General features: G+C 44.4%; 2 protein-coding genes across 4 annotated transcripts in view; both read right to left on the bottom strand.

The window, feature by feature from the left end:
- LOC128317221 (pleckstrin homology-like domain family B member 3) overlaps positions 1 to 9,404 on the bottom strand; it is a 27,074-nt gene extending 17,670 nt beyond the window's left edge. The window contains exon 1 of one of the 3 annotated variants that reach the window (XM_053228181.1): positions 9,094 to 9,404. In XM_053228181.1, the coding sequence (XP_053084156.1) occupies positions 9,094 to 9,115 (22 nt within the window). In that variant the 5' untranslated portion in view covers positions 9,116 to 9,404. Of the gene's footprint in view, positions 1 to 5,176; positions 5,200 to 9,093 lie in introns of those variants that run through there. The other 2 variants (XM_053228179.1, XM_053228180.1) reach the window with 2 other exon arrangements.
- A 1,170-nt stretch (positions 9,405 to 10,574) lies between these two features.
- On the bottom strand, positions 10,575 to 18,427 carry ethe1 (ETHE1 persulfide dioxygenase). The gene is made up of 7 exons (XM_026912119.3): positions 18,141 to 18,427; positions 16,623 to 16,767; positions 14,232 to 14,380; positions 13,985 to 14,114; positions 11,691 to 11,780; positions 11,400 to 11,516; positions 10,575 to 10,881 (listed from the first exon to the last, which is right to left on the bottom strand). The coding sequence occupies exons 1-7, from the start codon at positions 18,276 to 18,278 to the stop codon at positions 10,835 to 10,837; spliced, it is 816 nt and encodes a 271-aa protein (XP_026767920.3). The 5' UTR covers positions 18,279 to 18,427; the 3' UTR covers positions 10,575 to 10,834.
- Positions 18,428 to 18,482: the final 55 nt, after the last annotated feature.

Here is an 18,482-nt window from a genome sequence, read left to right as displayed (position 1 = left end):
GAGTTAGGCTTATGTTTTAGGGCTTTAAGGTTTAGGGGTTTGAGGGTTTAGAGCAGGTGAGAAGGTTATTGAGAGGTCATGTGACTGCAGTGAGGGATGATGGGATTGACAGTGTGTTGTGTTTTTGGGGGATACTTCCATCTGAAAAGTAAAACAGAGAAACCAATACTCTGAAACTGAACACAGAAAGTGAAAGAGACACGTTGATAAAAAACGAAACGAGACCAAAGTATACATTCTGAGGACCTTCATTAACTGCTACAATTAGGGGTGTGTGTGTGTGTGTGTGTGTGCACTGATTTGTTCTAGCTTTGATCAGAGACACAAAACAGTGCTTTAATAAAGTCATTGTACTCCAGTAAACGTCTGTGTAACACACACACACACACACACACAAATGCATGTACACACACGCACACAGTAAAAGAATACTCTGCGTGGGAACCGAGTACCAGCCAGTTCTCCCATTGTCCCCGCCCCTCACATGTCTGTCTTTCTGCACTCGGCCTTATTAGGAGATTACAGCCTGTGTGAGGATAAATATAAAACCCAGATACACACACACACACACACTCTCACGTGTGTGTGTGTGCGTGTGTGTGTGTATATATATATATATATATATATATATATATATATATATATATATATATATATATATATATATGTACACACACAGACGCACAGACACACAGAGAACCAGTCTGATCAGATGAATGGTTCTGTTCAGGTTCTTTATCCTGCTCGTCTGTAATAAAAACACACATTAGAGAGCTATGAGACTTTATAACCAGGTGTAATAAAGCAGTGAAAGGTGTGTGTCACTCTGACTGACAGGCAGAGAGAGGAAGTCCCACCCATCCACAGAGCAGGAGAGTTACACACTCACACTTCTGGTAACACACACGCATATACACACACATATACACACACCTGTGACATTATCAGGATACAAACTCACGACGTCCTGATCTTACACACACACACATTCACAAGAGAGAGAACAGGACTGAAGTCCACAGAGTGACAGAAACAGAAAAAGAGACAGATAGAAAGAGAGAGAGAGAGAGAGAGAGAGAGAGAAAGAAATAATGAAAGAGGAAAAGTAGGATAAAGGTCATAATGTAGCAAACGAGATAAATTAAATAAGTGTAAATAAGAGAAAAGAAGATTAGAGAACATTCTGTACTGTAACACACACACACACACACACACCTCTTGCACCGCTCTCCTAATGACCTTTAGCAATAACCCAATATATGTGACACCTCACAGTAACACACACAGACACTCACAGTTGTTTGTTTGTGTGTGTGTGTGTGTGTGTGTGATCTCTGGACACTTATTACACTTTCACAGACAGAGAGAAACACAATCTGATTGGTCAGGTTTATGGAACACTGGTGGCAGCTTTACTCTCAGTGTGTGGACTAACTACAGGGAAAGACTATACTGAAATTAGAAGCGGTTTTTAAACATAGTCAAAATTACTGTGTTGAACATCTGGATGAACTCTGTGTGTGTGTGTGAGAGAGAGAGGGAGTGTGTGTGTGTGTGAGAGAGGGAGTGTGTGTGTGTGTGTGAGAGAGAGGGAGTGTGTGTGTGTGAGAGAGGGAGTGTGTGTGTGTGAGAGAGGGAGTGTGTGTGTGTGTGAGAGAGAGGGAGTGTGTGTGTGAGAGAGGGAGTGTGTGTGTGTGAGAGGGAGTGTGTGTGTGTGTGTGAGAGAGAGGGAGTGTGTGTGTGTGTGTGTGAGAGAGAGGGAGTGTGTGTGTGTGTGAGAGAGGGAGTGTGTGTGAGAGAGAGGGAGTGTGTGTGTGTGTGAGAGAGGGAGTGTGTGTGTGTGTGTGTGTGAGAGGGAGTGTGTGTGTGTGTGTGAGAGAGGGAGTGTGTGTGTGTGCATGTACAGTCCTCTGCTGCACACACTGGGATGCCAATGATGATGGGGTGTGTGTGTGTTGTGTTTTCAAATTTCTGATATTGGGGGCGGGAACTGCAGTGTGATTGGTTACAGGTGATTGGGGGCGGGAACTGCAGTGTGATTGGTTACAGGTGATTGGGGGCGGGAACTGCAGTGTGATTGGTTACAGGTGATTGGGGGCGGGAACTGCAGGGTGATTGGTTACAGGTGATTGGGGGCGGGAACTGCAGTGTGATTGGTTACAGGTGATTGGGGGCGGGAACTGCAGTGTGATTGGTTACAGGTGATTGGGGGCAGGAACTGCAGTGTGATTGGTTACAGGTGATTGGGGGCGGGAACTGCAGTGTGATTGGTTACAGGTGATTGGGGGCGGGAACTGCAGTGTGATTGGTTACAGGTGATTGGGGGCGGGAACTGCAGTGTGATTGGTTACAGGTGATTGGGGGCGGGAACTGCAGTGTGATTGGTTACAGGTGATTGGGGGCGGGAACTGCAGTGTGATTGGTTACAGGTGACTGGGGCGGGAACTGCAGTGTGATTGGTTACAGGTGATTGGGGGCGGGAACTGCAGGGTGATTGGTTACAGGTGATTGGGGGCGGGAACTACAGTGTGATTGGTTACAGGTGATTGGGGGCGGGAACTGCAGTGTGATTGGTTACAGGTGATTGGGGGCGGGAACTGCAGTGTGATTGGTTACAGGTGACTGGGGCGGGAACTGCAGTGTGATTGGTTACAGGTGATTGGGGGCGGGAACTGCAGGGTGATTGGTTACAGGTGATTGGGGGCGGGAACTGCAGTGTGATTGGTTACAGGTGATTGGGGGCGGGAACTGCAGGGTGATTGGTTACAGGTGATTGGGGGCGGGAACTGCAGTGTGATTGGTTACAGGTGACTGGGGCGGGAACTGCAGTGTGATTGGTTACAGGTGATTGGGGGCGGGAACTGCAGTGTGATTGGTTACAGGTGATTGGGGGCGGGAACTGCAGGGTGATTGTTTACAGGTGATTGGGGGCGGGAACTGCAGTGTGATTGGTTACAGGTGACTGGGGCGGGAACTGCAGTGTGATTGGTTACAGGTGACTGGGGCGGGAACTGCAGTGTGATTGGTTACAGGTGATTGGGGGCGGGAACTGCAGGGTGATTGGTTACAGGTGATTGGGGGTGGGAACTGCAGGGTGATTGGTTACAGGTGATTGGGGGCGGGAACTGCAGTGTGATTGGTTACAGGTGACTGGGGCGGGAACTGCAGTGTGATTGGTTACAGGTGACTGGGGCGGGAACTGCAGTGTGATTGGTTACAGGTGACTGGGGCGGGAACTGCAGTGTGATTGGTTACAGGTGATTGGGGGCGGGAACTGCAGGGTGATTGGTTACAGGTGATTGGGGGCGGGAACTGCAGTGTGATTGGTTACAGGTGACTGGGGCGGGAACTGCAGTGTGATTGGTTACAGGTGATTGGGGGCGGGAACTGCAGTGTGATTGGTTACAGGTGATTGGGGGCGGGAACTGCAGTGTGATTGGTTACAGGTGACTGGGGCGGGAACTGCAGTGTGATTGGTTACAGGTGATTGGGGGCGGGAACTGCAGGGTGATTGGTTACAGGTGATTGGGGGTGGGAACTGCAGTGTGATTGGTTACAGGTGACTGGGGCGGGAGCAGCAGTGTGATTGGTTACAGGTGACTGGGGCGGGAACTGCAGTGTGATTGGTTACAGGTGATTGGGGGTGGGAACTGCAGGGTGATTGGTTACAGGTGATTGGGGGCGGGAACTGCAGTGTGATTGGTTACAGGTGATTGGGGCGGGAACTGCAGTGTGATTGGTTACAGGTGACTGGGGCGGGAACTGCAGTGTGATTGGTTACAGGTGATTGGGGGCGGGAACTGCAGTGTGATTGGTTACAGGTGATTGGGGGCGGGAACTGCAGTGTGATTGGTTACAGGTGACTGGGGCGGGAACTGCAGTGTGATTGGTTACAGGTGATTGGGGGCGGGAACGGCAGGGTGATTGGTTACAGGTGATTGGGGGTGGGAACTGCAGTGTGATTGGTTACAGGTGACTGGGGCGGGAACTGCAGTGTGATTGGTTACAGGTGACTGGGGCGGGAACTGCAGTGTGATTGGTTACAGGTGATTGGGGGCGGGAACTGCAGTGTGATTGGTTACAGGTGATTGGGGGCGGGAACTGCAGGGTGATTGGTTACAGGTGATTGGGGGCGGGAACTGCAGTGTGATTGGTTACAGGTGACTGGGGCGGGAACTGCAGTGTGATTGGTTACAGGTGACTGGGGCGGGAACTGCAGTGTGATTGGTTACAGGTGATTGGGGGCGGGAACTGCAGGGTGATTGGTTACAGGTGATTGGGGGTGGGAACTGCAGTGTGATTGGTTACAGGTGACTGGGGCGGGAGCAGCAGTGTGATTGGTTACAGGTGACTGGGGCGGGAACTGCAGTGTGATTGGTTACAGGTGATTGGGGGCGGGAACTGCAGTGTGATTGGTTACAGGTGATTGGGGGCGGGAACTGCAGTGTGATTGGTTACAGGTGACTGGGGCGGGAACTGCAGTGTGATTGGTTACAGGTGATTGGGGGCGGGAACGGCAGGGTGATTGGTTACAGGTGATTGGGGGTGGGAACTGCAGTGTGATTGGTTACAGGTGACTGGGGCGGGAACTGCAGGGTGATTGGTTACAGGTGATTGGGGGCGGGAACTGCAGTGTGATTGGTTACAGGTGATTGGGGGCGGGAACTGCAGTGTGATTGGTTACAGGTGACTGGGGCGGGAACTGCAGTGTGATTGGTTACAGGTGATTGGGGGCGGGAACTGCAGTGTGATTGGTTACAGGTGACTGGGGCGGGAACTGCAGTGTGATTGGTTACAGATGACTGGGGGCGGGAACTGCAGTGTGATTGGTTACAGGTGATTGGGGGCGGGAACTGCAGTGTGATTGGTTACAGATGACTGGGGGCGGGAACTGCAGTGTGATTGGTTACAGATGACTGGGGCGGGAACTGCAGTGTGATTGGTTACAGATGACTGGGGGCGGGAACTGCAGTGTGATTGGTTACTCAGCAGTAATGACGCTATTTTGAGGTCAGAACTGTACCTGAATGATAGAATGAGTGTTATTAAGCGTTATTAAGCTGTAATAGCAGGAGTGATGCTGAACTCGTGAACGTGTGAGCAGGTGAGAAATCGACTCAACATGTTCACCGACATTTACAAAAACAATAATATGAGCGTGTGAAGCTCCCCAGACCTGTCGAACCCGTCACCTCCCCAACTGTCTCACCCCTCAGGAATGTGTGTGTCTCTCTGCCCTGTAATCACCAACACACACACACACACACAGGTCCGATGTGAGCATACGAGAGTTTTGATGTTACGCTCAGTTACACACTGATATCATCTTCAGATCAACATCAATTTCACAGTAAATGTTTTAAAATAACGACATGATGGAATAAATACACTATTGTTATTGTCAGGCATGTGCATGTGTGTGTGTGTGCATGTGTGTGTGTGCATGTGTGTGTGTGTGTGTGTTTTCGGTTTGTAAAATTGGAATATCAGGAGAATGAGTCTTATTGGTTAGATTGATTGTGACTCCGCCCTTATCTCACACACACTGAGCAGGATAATCCAGTTTATATCAACGTTAATAATGAAGCCTGTTTCATGTAATCAGCAGATAATTAACCTCATTAAACACAGTGAAGCACAGATACACAACGACAATTACTCAACTACACACTCCGATAATCAGCTACACACACACTCCGATAATCAGCTACACACTCCGATAATCAGCTACACACACACACACACACTGATAATCAGCTACACACACACACACACACACACACACACCGATAATCAGCTACACACACACACACACACACACACACACTCCGATAATCAGCTACACACTCCGATAATCAGCTACACACACACTCCGATAATCAGCTACACACACCGATAATCAGCTACACACACACACACACACACACACACACTCCGATAATCAGCTACACACTCCGATAATCAGCTACACACTCCGATAATCAGCTACACACACACACCGATAATCAGCTACACACACACACACACACACACACACACCGATAATCAGCTACACACACACAAGATACTCAGCAATACTCAACACACATCTCAAAACGTAAACTCTGTCCTGAACTTAAAGTTAGAGTTTTCCCTCTGACTGTTACGAAGCTCTGACACTGGAGACTCCTTCCATAAATGTTACATAAGGAAACTATTTTTTAATCGGTTTATGTGGAGCGTCTGCTGTACACGTCCCTGTGAATGAGCTGTTGCTATAGAAACGATAACGTATTAAAACCAGCGCATTAATATAAACTTGCTCTGCTGTCAGAGCTGCTGTTATAGAAAACTAATCAACTCCTTCTGACCAGAGTGCAGTATTCAGCAACAGTGTAGGGATAACACACACTAACACACAGCAACACACAGCAACACACAGCAACACACAGTAACACACAGCAACACACACTAATACACAGCAACACACAGCAACACACACTAACACACACTAATACACAGCAACACACAGCAACACACACTAACACACAGCAACACACACTAACACACACTAACACACAGCAACACACAGCAACACACACTAACACACAGCAACACACACTAACACACAGCAACACACACTAACACACAGCAACACACAGCAACACACACTAATACACAGCAACACACAGCAACACACACTAACACACAGCAACACACAGCAACACACACTAACACACAGCAACACACAGCAACACACAGCAACACACACTAACACACAGCAACACACACTAACACACAGCAACACACACTAACACACAGCAACACACAGCAACACACACTAACACACAGCAACACACACTAACACACAGCAACACACAGCAACACACACTAATACACAGCAACACACACTAACACACAGCAACACACAGCAACACACACTAACACACACTAACACACACTAACACACAGCAACACACAGCAACACACACTAACACACAGCAACACACAGCAACACACAGCAACACACAGCAACACACACTAATACACAGCAACACACACTAACACACAGCAACACACAGCAACACACAGCAACACACAGCAACACAGCAACACACAGCAACACACACTAACACACAGCAACACACACTAACACACAGCAACACAGCAACACACACTAACACACAGCAACACACACTAACACACAGCAACACAGTAACACACACTAACACACAGCAACACACAGCGACACACAGCGACACACAGCGACACACACTAACACACAGCAACACACACTAACACACAGCAACACACAGCAACACACACTAACACAGCAACACACAGCAACACACACTAATACACAGCAACACACAGCAACACACAGCAACACACACTAACACACAGCAACACACACTAATACACAGCAACACACACTAACACACAGCAACACACAGCAACACACACTAATACACAGCAACACACAGCAACACACAGCAAAACACACTAACACACAGCAACACACACTAATACACAGCAACACACACTAACACACAGCAACACACACTAATACACAGCAACACACACTAATACAGTGTAACACACACTAACATACAGCAACACACAGCAACACACACTAACATACAGCAACACACAGCAACACACACTAACACACAGCAACACACAGCAACACACACTAACACACAGCAACACACACTAATACAGTGTAACACACACTAACATACAGCAACACACACAAACAAACAGCAACACACACTAAAACACAGCAACACACACTAATACACAGCAACACACAGCAACACACACTAACACACAGCAACACACACTAATACACAGCAACACACACTAATACAGTGTAACACACACTAACATACAGCAACACACACAAACAAACAGCAACACACACTAAAACACAGCAACACACACTAACACAGCAACACACACTAATACACAGCAACACACAGCAACACACACTAATACACAGCAACACACAGCAACACACACTAACACACACTAACACACAGCAACACACACTAATACACAGCAACACACACTAACACACAGCAACACACACTAATACACAGCAACACACAGCAACACACACTAACATACAGCAACACACACTAACACAGCAACACACACTAATACACAGCAACACACAGCAACACACACTAACACACAGCAACACACAGCAACACACAGCAACACACAGCAACACACACTAACACACACTAACACACAGCAACACACACTAACACAGCAACACACACTAACATACAGCAACACACACTAACACAGCAACACACACTAATACACAGCAACACACACTAATACACAGCAACACACACTAACACACAGCAACACACACTAACACACAGCAACACACACTAATACACAGCAACACACACTAATACACAGCAACACACACTAACATACAGCAACACACACTAATACACAGCAACACACACTAACATACAGCAACACACACTAACACACAGCAACACACACTAACATACAGCAACACACACAAACAAACAGCAACACACACTAATACACAGCAACACACAGCAACACACACTAATACACAGCAACACACACTAACATACAGCAACACACACTAATACACAGCAACACACACTAACATACAGCAACACACACTAACACAGCAACACACACTAACACACAGCAACACACACTAATACAGTGTAACACACACTAACACACAGTAACACAGCAGTGATTTACACATCACCTGAACACCAGCGTCCCGATATAACACACTGCTCATAAACTTGTCAACACACACACACACACACACACACACGTCACCCCTCTGCTCTGTGTGTGTGTGTGTGTGTGTGTGTGTTGCTACATCTGCTGTAACACACCTGATTCAACACTTTACCTGAATGACAGTTCATTAACACCCTCTAACACACACTTAACCCTCATGTTCTCTCCATGTGTGTGTTACATGAGGAAACGCGCGCACACACACACACACACACACACTCCAAGTCTGTTGTCTGTTCCGATGTGAACTGAGTGAAAAGTTTGGAACTTTCGGTTGAAGCGCACGCGACCATCACCACCTACCTGTTCCACACTTCCGGTTCATTCTTCCGCTTGAGCTGGAGCAGCGGTCCTCACTAAGATCAGCCCTGATCCAGGAGAAACTTTAAAATAAACATTTATCGGTGCTCCGGTGCGCGCGAGGGTCAGTGCGGTTCCGCCGCTCCGGTTCCGATCTCGCGCGCACACAGACACTCAGTCACACTCACTCACAGACCGCGCGCGCGGGGTTTACTTTCGTTCGGTTTACAGGACAGTGAGAGCGCGAGCGCACTGGAGTGTCAGCGCTGACCGGGTTTAATCCCACACACACACACACACACACACACACACACACACACACACACACACACACACACACACACACACACACACAGGTGAGGCGGAGACTGGCGCGGGTTGCCAGTTTGGACGGAAATGATCCGGGTTGCCAGATCACGCGCAGTCTGTGTGAGAGCTGCTAACAGGTAATGGAAGCGGATGGACTCCAGTTTAGCATCGAGCAGAGTTGCCAGATCTGCTATTTTCACTCTTATACAATATTATTGATTATAAACAACACAGTTTATTTTTTTAATTATTTAATTGAATGAGGGTTGCCAGATTGGAGCTCCACATCAACTCCATCCTAATTCCGCACAAATCACCTCAACAAGTAATAAAGTAAATAATCATCAGATTTGTGTAAAATGACAAACACTGATCACAGAACAGTACACGGATATATTTATTATTCTTATAAATCTCTTTCATCCTACACACACACACGCACACACACACACACACACACACGCACACACACGCACACGCACACACACGCGCACAGTGAGAGATTAGGAAACAGGTATAAATCAGACAGCATTATTATAGAGAATCAGATGCACGTGTGCTTTATGGAGTTGATGTTAATTTTTAATGAAATAACAGAACATTAATAAAGGACAGTGCGGTGCTGATACAGTGTGTGTGTGTGTGTGTGTGTGTGTGTGTGTGTGTGTGAAGGCGTTATGTACACACATACACAATAACATCTGAGTGTATTTAACTTTCTTACATAAAAACATGAAACAACCATAAAGTTCAAACGCCTCAGACTTCTGTTGTGTGGTCTTAACATAAAGACGCTCAGTGTGTGTGTGTGTGTGTGTGTGTGTGTGAGGGCGGGGCCGGGGGGGAATGGGGGGGGGGTTTACTGGCGAACAGGTGTGTGAAACCTGAATACTTGAATTTCCAGATTTTTATGATAGAACAGGTGAATAAAAACAACACACACACACACACACACACACACACACACACCCTGCAGAGAAAAAGAACCACAGGAGTGAGTACAAAGTGCACACTGTTAAATATGTGTGTGTGTGTGTGTCTGTGTGTAACCATCTGACTGATTTCACTTGCAAACTGTGTGTTTGTGTGAGGTATCTGTGTAGTGTGTGTGTGTGTGTGTGTAGTGTGTGTGTGTGTGTGTGTGTGTGTGTGTGTGTGTGTTTTTCACACTGATGCACTTTCAGAAACTCTTTATTTAGGATTAATGAGAACTGAACATGTTTACATTCTAATCACATGAATTATTACGTAATTATATAATATAATCATCACAAAACGCTTTAATAGAAGAAACATTTTCTTTAATAGAAGACACTGTATGAGCCAGTGTGTGAGAGAGAGAGTGAGTGTGTGTACATTAATCTAATATCTGTATCTAATAAAATGACATTTGTCTGTTTTCCAAACGTTAAAGTAATTCAAATATATTTCCTCCTCAAACATCATGAAGACCGCACACCAGGTTAGCAGGAACGGCCACATCTGTAAACAACAAACACACATATATAAATAACAAACACACATATGTAAATAACAAACACACATCTGTAAATAACAAACACACATGTAAACAAACACACATCTGTAAACAACACAACACATCTGTAAACAACACATCTGTAAACAACAAACACACATCTGTAAATAACAAACACACATGTAAACCTCAAACATACATCTGTAAAAAACACAACACATATCTGTAAACAACACACCTGTAAACAACACAACACACATCTGTAAATAACAAACACACATGTAAACCTCAAACATACATCTGTAAACAACACAACACACATCTGTAAACAACAAACACACCTGTAAACAAACACACATCTGTAAATAACAAACACACATATGTAAACCTCAAACATACATCTGTAAAAAACACAACACATATCTGTAAACAACACACCTGTAAACAACACAACACATCTGTAAATAAACAGTAAACAACACAACACATCTGTAAATAAACAGTAAACAGAGGAGGTCAGTACCAATCTTGGCCGGTTTCGGGAGATTCAGATTGTTCATGATTTCCACAAACTCCTCCTGCGAGCGAGTTAATCTCGGGTTAAACTTTCTCTCCTCCTCCACTGTGGACACAGTCTGTCCTGCTCTCACACACACACACACACACACACACACACACACACACGCCTCAATTTCCCAACTTTACACAAATTAATAGCAAATTCATCAATAAATATTTTGTTTGAGATTTGTGAAATATGAGATTTGTGACTTATAGTAAGACAAATGAAACACACACACACACACACACACACCTTTGTAGTCGTGTGCAGGATAAACCAGACAGTGTCCCGGTAAAGTGAAGATCTTCTCATGGATAGACTGGTACAGTTTCTTGGCACAGCCTGAGAGCAGAGAGAAAATAAAAACAGAATCACTTCTATGGAGTTAATTTTGTGCCAAATGTTTCAAATAAAATAATAAAAATGCACAAGCAAAATATTAATTATCAAATTGTAAGAACTATATTTTAAATGTAAGAAATGAAAATTAAATCAAACTGAATTTTTCAGTGATTATGAGTAGCTACTGAATTGTTTGTACATTCAAACATATTTCTTTATCATACACGAGGCTTCATTCCATCCAGGTGACTGTCAGTTTAAACACCTTCAATTCTATTCAATTTTATTTATATACCATTTTAAACAACGGACATTGTCACTGGATATAAATTTTTTAAATTTATCCCTAATGAGTGAGCCAGAGGCGACGGTGAGGAAAAACTCCCTGAGATGATATGAGGAAGAAACCTTGAGAGGAACCAGCCTCAGGAGGAACCCATCCTCATCTGGGTGACACGGATAGTGCCGTTATAAATAAACCGCTAACGTTAGCCAGGTGACGAGACAGAAGTTGGCTTTTTATTCAGATTTCGCGTTCCAGGTCCAGGTCTTACGATCTTGAGCCTGTAGGTGGCATGGTGAAGCAGATTAATACTCAATTCAGTTCAGTTTTATTTGTATAGCGCTTTTAACAATGGACATTGTCACAAAGCAGCTTCACAGAAATATATAATATAATAATATCACAATAATATCACATACATGTTCCTACATAATCTCCTCATTATCAAAACACCTCAAAAAGCTGACAGCTCCACATGATGTTTTATTAATGGCCCATGAACTTGGTATTTGAGATTATCAGATCAAAATTGGACTTTCTGCCTAATTACCTGCCTAATTATCTCATTACTATAACAATACAATACACTTATTTTCATATGCAATGTTATTTTTGAGACATTTTCATCAACAGGAGAAAGCAGGTGTAGAACTTTGTGTAAAAAGTGGAAAAGGAAAATAACGAAAATAAGAAGCCAACTTCAGCCTGGTCACCTAGATACCGTTAGCTGTTTAAACTGCTGCTTAACTGGATGATATGATAAAGACTTATGCGTGCATGCATCCACAAACATACTTTTTAACGCAACTACAATACAGTTTTACAATACAGTACAATACAAAGGACACTTCAGGGGAAACTAAATGGGTGAGGCTAAATTTCAGAGCACCTCCCACTCCAAAATCAGCTGACCAACAGAGATTTAAATTGAACATCTTCTTCTAAGACACACCCCCATAAAAATGCACTAAAACAAGCAAAAGAAAGATTGTAGAAGCAGAAGAGAGATTACAGAATTTACAAAATGCCACCAGAAAAATCCACAAATAGAAAAAAAAGACAAAATGAGAGTGAATGTGTAGTAAAGTTTTTGAAAAATTAAGTTTGATTTCATTCTCATTTACGATACATTCCTTACAATTTGATCATTAATATTTTGCTTGTAGATTTTATTATTTTATTTGAAACATTTGACACAAAATTAACCCCATATGCTTGTGCCACTGTGTGGCCGTGTCGTGTATTACACACCAGCTTCCACACCCTAAAGGCGCATTCCCCTCGCTTTTAACTGCACGTGCACAAGATGGCTGCCGTGCGTATCCTGCGGCTGCGTAGTCAGACATTTAGTGGTGCATCTCCAGTGTAAACAGCGGGGAACTGTACAGCACCATGTGACACTGTGCGCACTATTGACTAAACAAAGCAGAGCTGTGCCTCAAATCACATTATGATGTTATGTACTTATTCTGTGCAGATACTGAGCGCTGGATTCATTATTAAAGTTAATGTTTGAATTTTAAAAACCTCTAATCACCTTCAAACCTACTCAGAGTTTTGTGTACCAGCCTTCTGGATTTTCTAGAAAAGTATTTTAGATCCTCTTATAATAATCATGATGGTGGAAAGTTTAAGAGACTGTCAGTCTGTTTCACATCGCTGTGCATCGCTGTCTAGTGGCTCTCGCTTTTCTCCCTCCACATAAAGTACACAAGCAAGTGTGTGAACAACGTCACTCAGACTGCTGCTGCTTCTACATGCACGTCATGCATCAAGTATAAAAAAGCCATAGCACCTTACATAGTGCACTACGCTCTATATTTACTAAACAAGTGCACTAGATAGGGCACAAAAACAAACAGCACAGGGTAAAAGTGTGTGGGAGAGTGTGTGTGTGTGTGTGTGTGTGTGTGTGCGAGACCTTGTTGGAAGTCGGTTCTCCCGCAGCCTCTGATCAGCAGTGCATCTCCAGTGAAGGCCATCGAATCGTCTCCTGTCACAAACGTCACACACCCATCTGTGTGTCCTGGAGTCTCTCTCACCGTCACACACTGACACACACACACACACACATTATTCATGAGTGTTAATAAATAATAATAATAATAATAATGATAATAATAATAATAAGTGCACAGTATAAAAAAAAGGATGTTTTTTGTTCTTACGTATTTTCCGAAAGTAATGCTGTCTCCTTCTGACAGCAGGATGTCGGCACGCGCTCCACTGTGTTTTGATATCGCGCTCTTCACCCCGAATATGCGCTTCTTCAGCAGTCCAGTTCCTGTCACATGATCCGCATGGCAGTGTGTGTTCGCTGGGGGCGGAGTCACACCAAGGATTATGAGTAATCTTCAGTGAGGAACTAAGGACACTAACTTCTTCTACAGAGACGTCGCTATGTAGTTTAATACTGGTGCCTACTTCCTTTCTAGTGCACTACACAGAAGTGTGAGAGTTTAGTGCACTAAACAGGCAATGAAATAAACACTTTAATAAACACTAAAACCCTCTTCTCTGTGAGAAGAGCAGAATCTGCAATGCTCTGGACATAAGTTATTAAGCAACACAGTGTTTAAGTCTCGGCTGAAAACATATTTGTTTGGTCAAGCCTTTAGTGAATAGTTTTCTTAGGTACAGGAGCAGGTCTGGAGGGTTCACAGGTATAGAGTGTTGTGGTGAACTGGGATGTTTGGATGCTGTCGCTCCCCCACTCTCACACGTTCACTCAGGTGTGTTGACGGTGGAGCGGCTGCTGCTTTATGTCCCAGGGCGCTTTTAGCTATGTTTTCACTTTTAGTTATGCCGTCTTACCGGAGTCGCTGCTTCCTCTCTGCATGCAAAGTACGTTGTCCTTAACAATTACGGGACAAAAGCTTACCTAAAAATCTCTCTCTCCCTCCCCCTCCTTCTCTCTCTCTCTCTCCTTCTCTCTCTCTCTCTCTCTCTCTCCTTCTCTCTCTCTCTCTCTCTCCATCTCTCTCTCTCTCTCCCTCTCTCCCTCCCTCTCCCTCTCTCTCTCGCCTTCTCTCTCTCCCCCTCTCTCTCCCTCTCTCCTTCTCTCTCTCTCCTTCTCTCTCTCTCCCTCCCTCCCTCTCTCTCTCCCTCTCCTTCTCTCTCTCCCTCCCTCTCTCTCTCCCTCTCCTTCTCTCTCTCTCCTTCTCTCTCTCTCCCTCCCTCCCTCTCTCTCTCCCTCTCCTTCTCTCTCTCCCTCCCTCTCTCTCTCCCTCTCCTTCTCTCTCTCCCTCTCCCTCTCTCTCCCTCTCTCTCTCTCCCTCTCTCTCCCTCTCTCTCTCCCTCTCTCTCTCTCTCTCGCTACGTTACTCCTGCTGCCTGATGAGATGCCACTGATCCTGAATCCTTCTGCTCTCTGGACCTGCCTGATCCATCCTGATGCCCTACTTCTTCTTAGAGGCTCCTTCACCTGAGTAAGTTAGAGAACCATTACAGTTCTGTGTGTACGTTTATTAAAACGTTGCGGTTCCGTGGACGCTCGTTTATTAGAAGCGTTACAGTTCCGTGTGTTTGTTTATTAGAAGCATTACAGTTCCGTGTGTTTGTTTATTAGAAGCGTTACGGTTCCGTGTGCTCGTTTATTAGAAGCGTTACGGTTCCGTGTGTTTGTTTATTAGAAGCGTTACGGTTCCGTGTGTTTGTTTATTAGAAGCGTTACGGTTCCGTGTGTTTGTTTATTAGAAGCGTTATGGTTCCGTGTGCTCGTTTATTAGAAGCGTTACGGTTCCGTGTGTTTGTTTATTAGAAGCATTACGGTTCCGTGTGTTTGTTTATTAGAAGCGTTATGGTTCCGTGTGCTCGTTTATTAGAAGCGTTATGGTTCCGTGTGCTCGTTTATTAGAAGCGTTACGGTTCCGTGTGTTTGTTTATTAGAAGCATTACGGTTCCGTGTGTTTGTTTATTAGAAGCGTTATGGTTCCGTGTGCTCGTTTATTAGAAGCGTTACGGTTCCGTGTGCTCGTTTATTAGAAGCGTTACGGTTCCGTGTGTTTGTTTATTAGAAGCATTACGGTTCCGTGTGTTTGTTTATTAGAAGCGTTATGGTTCCGTGTGCTCGTTTATTAGAAGCGTTACGGTTCCGTGTGCTCGTTTATTAGAAGCGTTACGGTTCCGTGTGCTCGTTTATTAGAAGCGTTACGGTTCCGTGTGTTTGTTTATTAGAAGCATTACGGTTCCGTGTGTTTGTTTATTAGAAGCATTACGGTTCCGTGTGTTTGTTTATTAGAAGCGTTATGGTTCCGTGTGCTCGTTTATTAGAAGCGTTATGGTTCCGTGTGCTCGTTTATTAGAAGCGTTACGGTTCCGTGTGTTTGTTTATTAGAAGCATTACGGTTCCGTGTGTTTGTTTATTAGAAGCGTTATGGTTCCGTGTGCTCGTTTATTAGAAGCGTTACGGTTCCGTGTGCTCGTTTATTAGAAGCGTTACGGTTCCGTGTGTTTGTTTATTAGAAGCGTTACGGTTCCGTGTGTTTGTTTATTAGAAGCGTTATGGTTCCGTGTGCTCGTTTATTAGAAGCATTACGGTTCTGTGTTCATTTGTTTACCTGCCACAGTCAGTTTAAGCCCGAGCTCCTCAATCAGCTTCACGTCCCGATCTACCGTCTCCAGAACCGGGTCAATCAGCACGGCCTCCCGAGAACTCACGTCTGCCAGCAGGTATGTGTAGGTACTGCTGGAGGACTCAAACAGCTATATAATACACACACACACACACACACACACACACACATATATACAGTGTTTATTATTTACTTATACCATGGTCTGTCTGAATACTCGATTCTGATTGGTTGGAAGGTGTGCGTTGAATAATAGTCCCAGTCAGTTTAATCACCGTTCTAAATTAATTAATAACTTTTTATTATAGTTCATTCAAATAAATGTAATCTTATCGCACTACTTTATCTCTGTGTACGCTTTAGAGCAGAATTCCAGATCTAATGACCCGTATATAAAATAACTAATGAAAACTAACCGCTATTTTTATCTTTGTCAATGACAGCTTTAACTCGTCAAGTGACCGTGGCATAAGCGCGATAATCCACGTGCGCGTCACACAATTTTAATGCGCTCCACTTCACGTCAGGTGATTCTTTACCTCCTCGTCTTTACCTCCTCGTCATCTACACCTAGCCCTGGATCATCGCTTACATATCTTATACACTATGTAGTGCACTTTACCGGTTGCAGCCTCCGTCATCCCACTACAGGCTACAGAGGTTTTATAGAAAAACTCTTTACAGAGTAATAAAACTCTTCATGCTATTCACTGACTGTAAAGTGGAGAAACTTTACCCTCAGTACTGTACGTTGGCGCAGGGCGTGACCTCATCCACTTTATTCATCAGATTAAACCTGTTTTCTACGTTCTTGTGTTATCTTTATTACAGTTCACTTTCACTAAACTTAAACCTAAATAAAATAATCACTCCTATCAGTAAAGTCGGATTTCTCTCTCTAAAGTTCATATCAAAGCCGAACTCAGACTCCTTATTTTTAAAAAGTTTCACATTTGTGTTCTTTAAAGCGCTTTATTCACAGAAGTGCATCATCCTCAACATCATAATAATAATAATAATAATAATAATAATAATAATAATTAAAAAAACACTAGAACAGATTTATTTTATAAACTGTAAATAACCTCAGGTCTGTTATTCACTAAGAGTGTATAACACATCACTCATATTTAAGTTTATACCTGATATTGCCTATCAGTGTTCTGATATAAACTTGTTATAATGTTGTTATTGTTATTAATGTATTAATAAAGGCTGTGCGTGTGTGTGTGTGTGTGTGTGTGTGTGTGTGTTTATGAGCTGACATGGTGATGGGCTGTGGTGGCTTTCTGTCACACCTTACACATCAGGATTAAGTTATAGAAGTGATGTAGTTATAAACTCTGAAAGCAGAGCGCACCGCTGCAGTAGCTTTAAAGCTTTACTTTACTGGACTTTACTTTCAGACAACTAACACAATAAAAACACACTCACTCCAAAAGGACGTGTTTTTAAAGTTCACTGTGTGTGTGTGTGTGTGTGTTGCTGAGTAAAGTGACTCACCTGGCGGAACAGGAGACCCTTATTGCTGTCCATCACTCTCACTCCTGTGTGCACTCCGAGTGAACACTTCCGGGAGATCACACTCCGGACTGCGAGCAGAGACCTCACACTCCTCACTGATAAAGCCATCACCCCCATCACCCCCAACACACCCAACACACCCGCTCAACACGTTACACTGCGTTACACCACCGGACCAGCCTGCTGCTCTGAGCAACACTGCGTGTGTGTGTGTGTATGCGTGTGTGTGTGTATGTATGTATGCGTGTGTGTGTGTGTGGGCGTGTGTGTGTACGTGCGTGCGTGCGACTCTGTGTGTGTGCGCGTGTGCGTGTGTGTGTG

The sequence above is a fragment of the Pangasianodon hypophthalmus genome, chromosome 22, assembly GCF_027358585.1.
Source record: "Pangasianodon hypophthalmus isolate fPanHyp1 chromosome 22, fPanHyp1.pri, whole genome shotgun sequence".
Taxonomy (NCBI): domain Eukaryota; kingdom Metazoa; phylum Chordata; class Actinopteri; order Siluriformes; family Pangasiidae; genus Pangasianodon; species Pangasianodon hypophthalmus.
Note: the sequence above shows the minus strand (reverse complement) of the source record. Positions and strands in the feature narration are given on the sequence as shown.

Coding starts and splice junctions, on each gene's coding strand:
- ethe1 (XM_026912119.3), bottom strand. CDS start 18,278: ATGGGGGTGATGGCTTTATCAGTGAGGAGTGTGAGGTCTCTGCTCGCA. Junction 16,768..18,140: donor AGGGTCTCCTGTTCCGCCAG/GTGAGTCACTTT, acceptor TGTATTATATAG/CTGTTTGAGTCCTCCAGCAG. Junction 14,115..14,231: donor GCATTACTTTCGGAAAATAC/GTAAGAACAAAA, acceptor TGTGTGTGTCAG/TGTGTGACGGTGAGAGAGAC.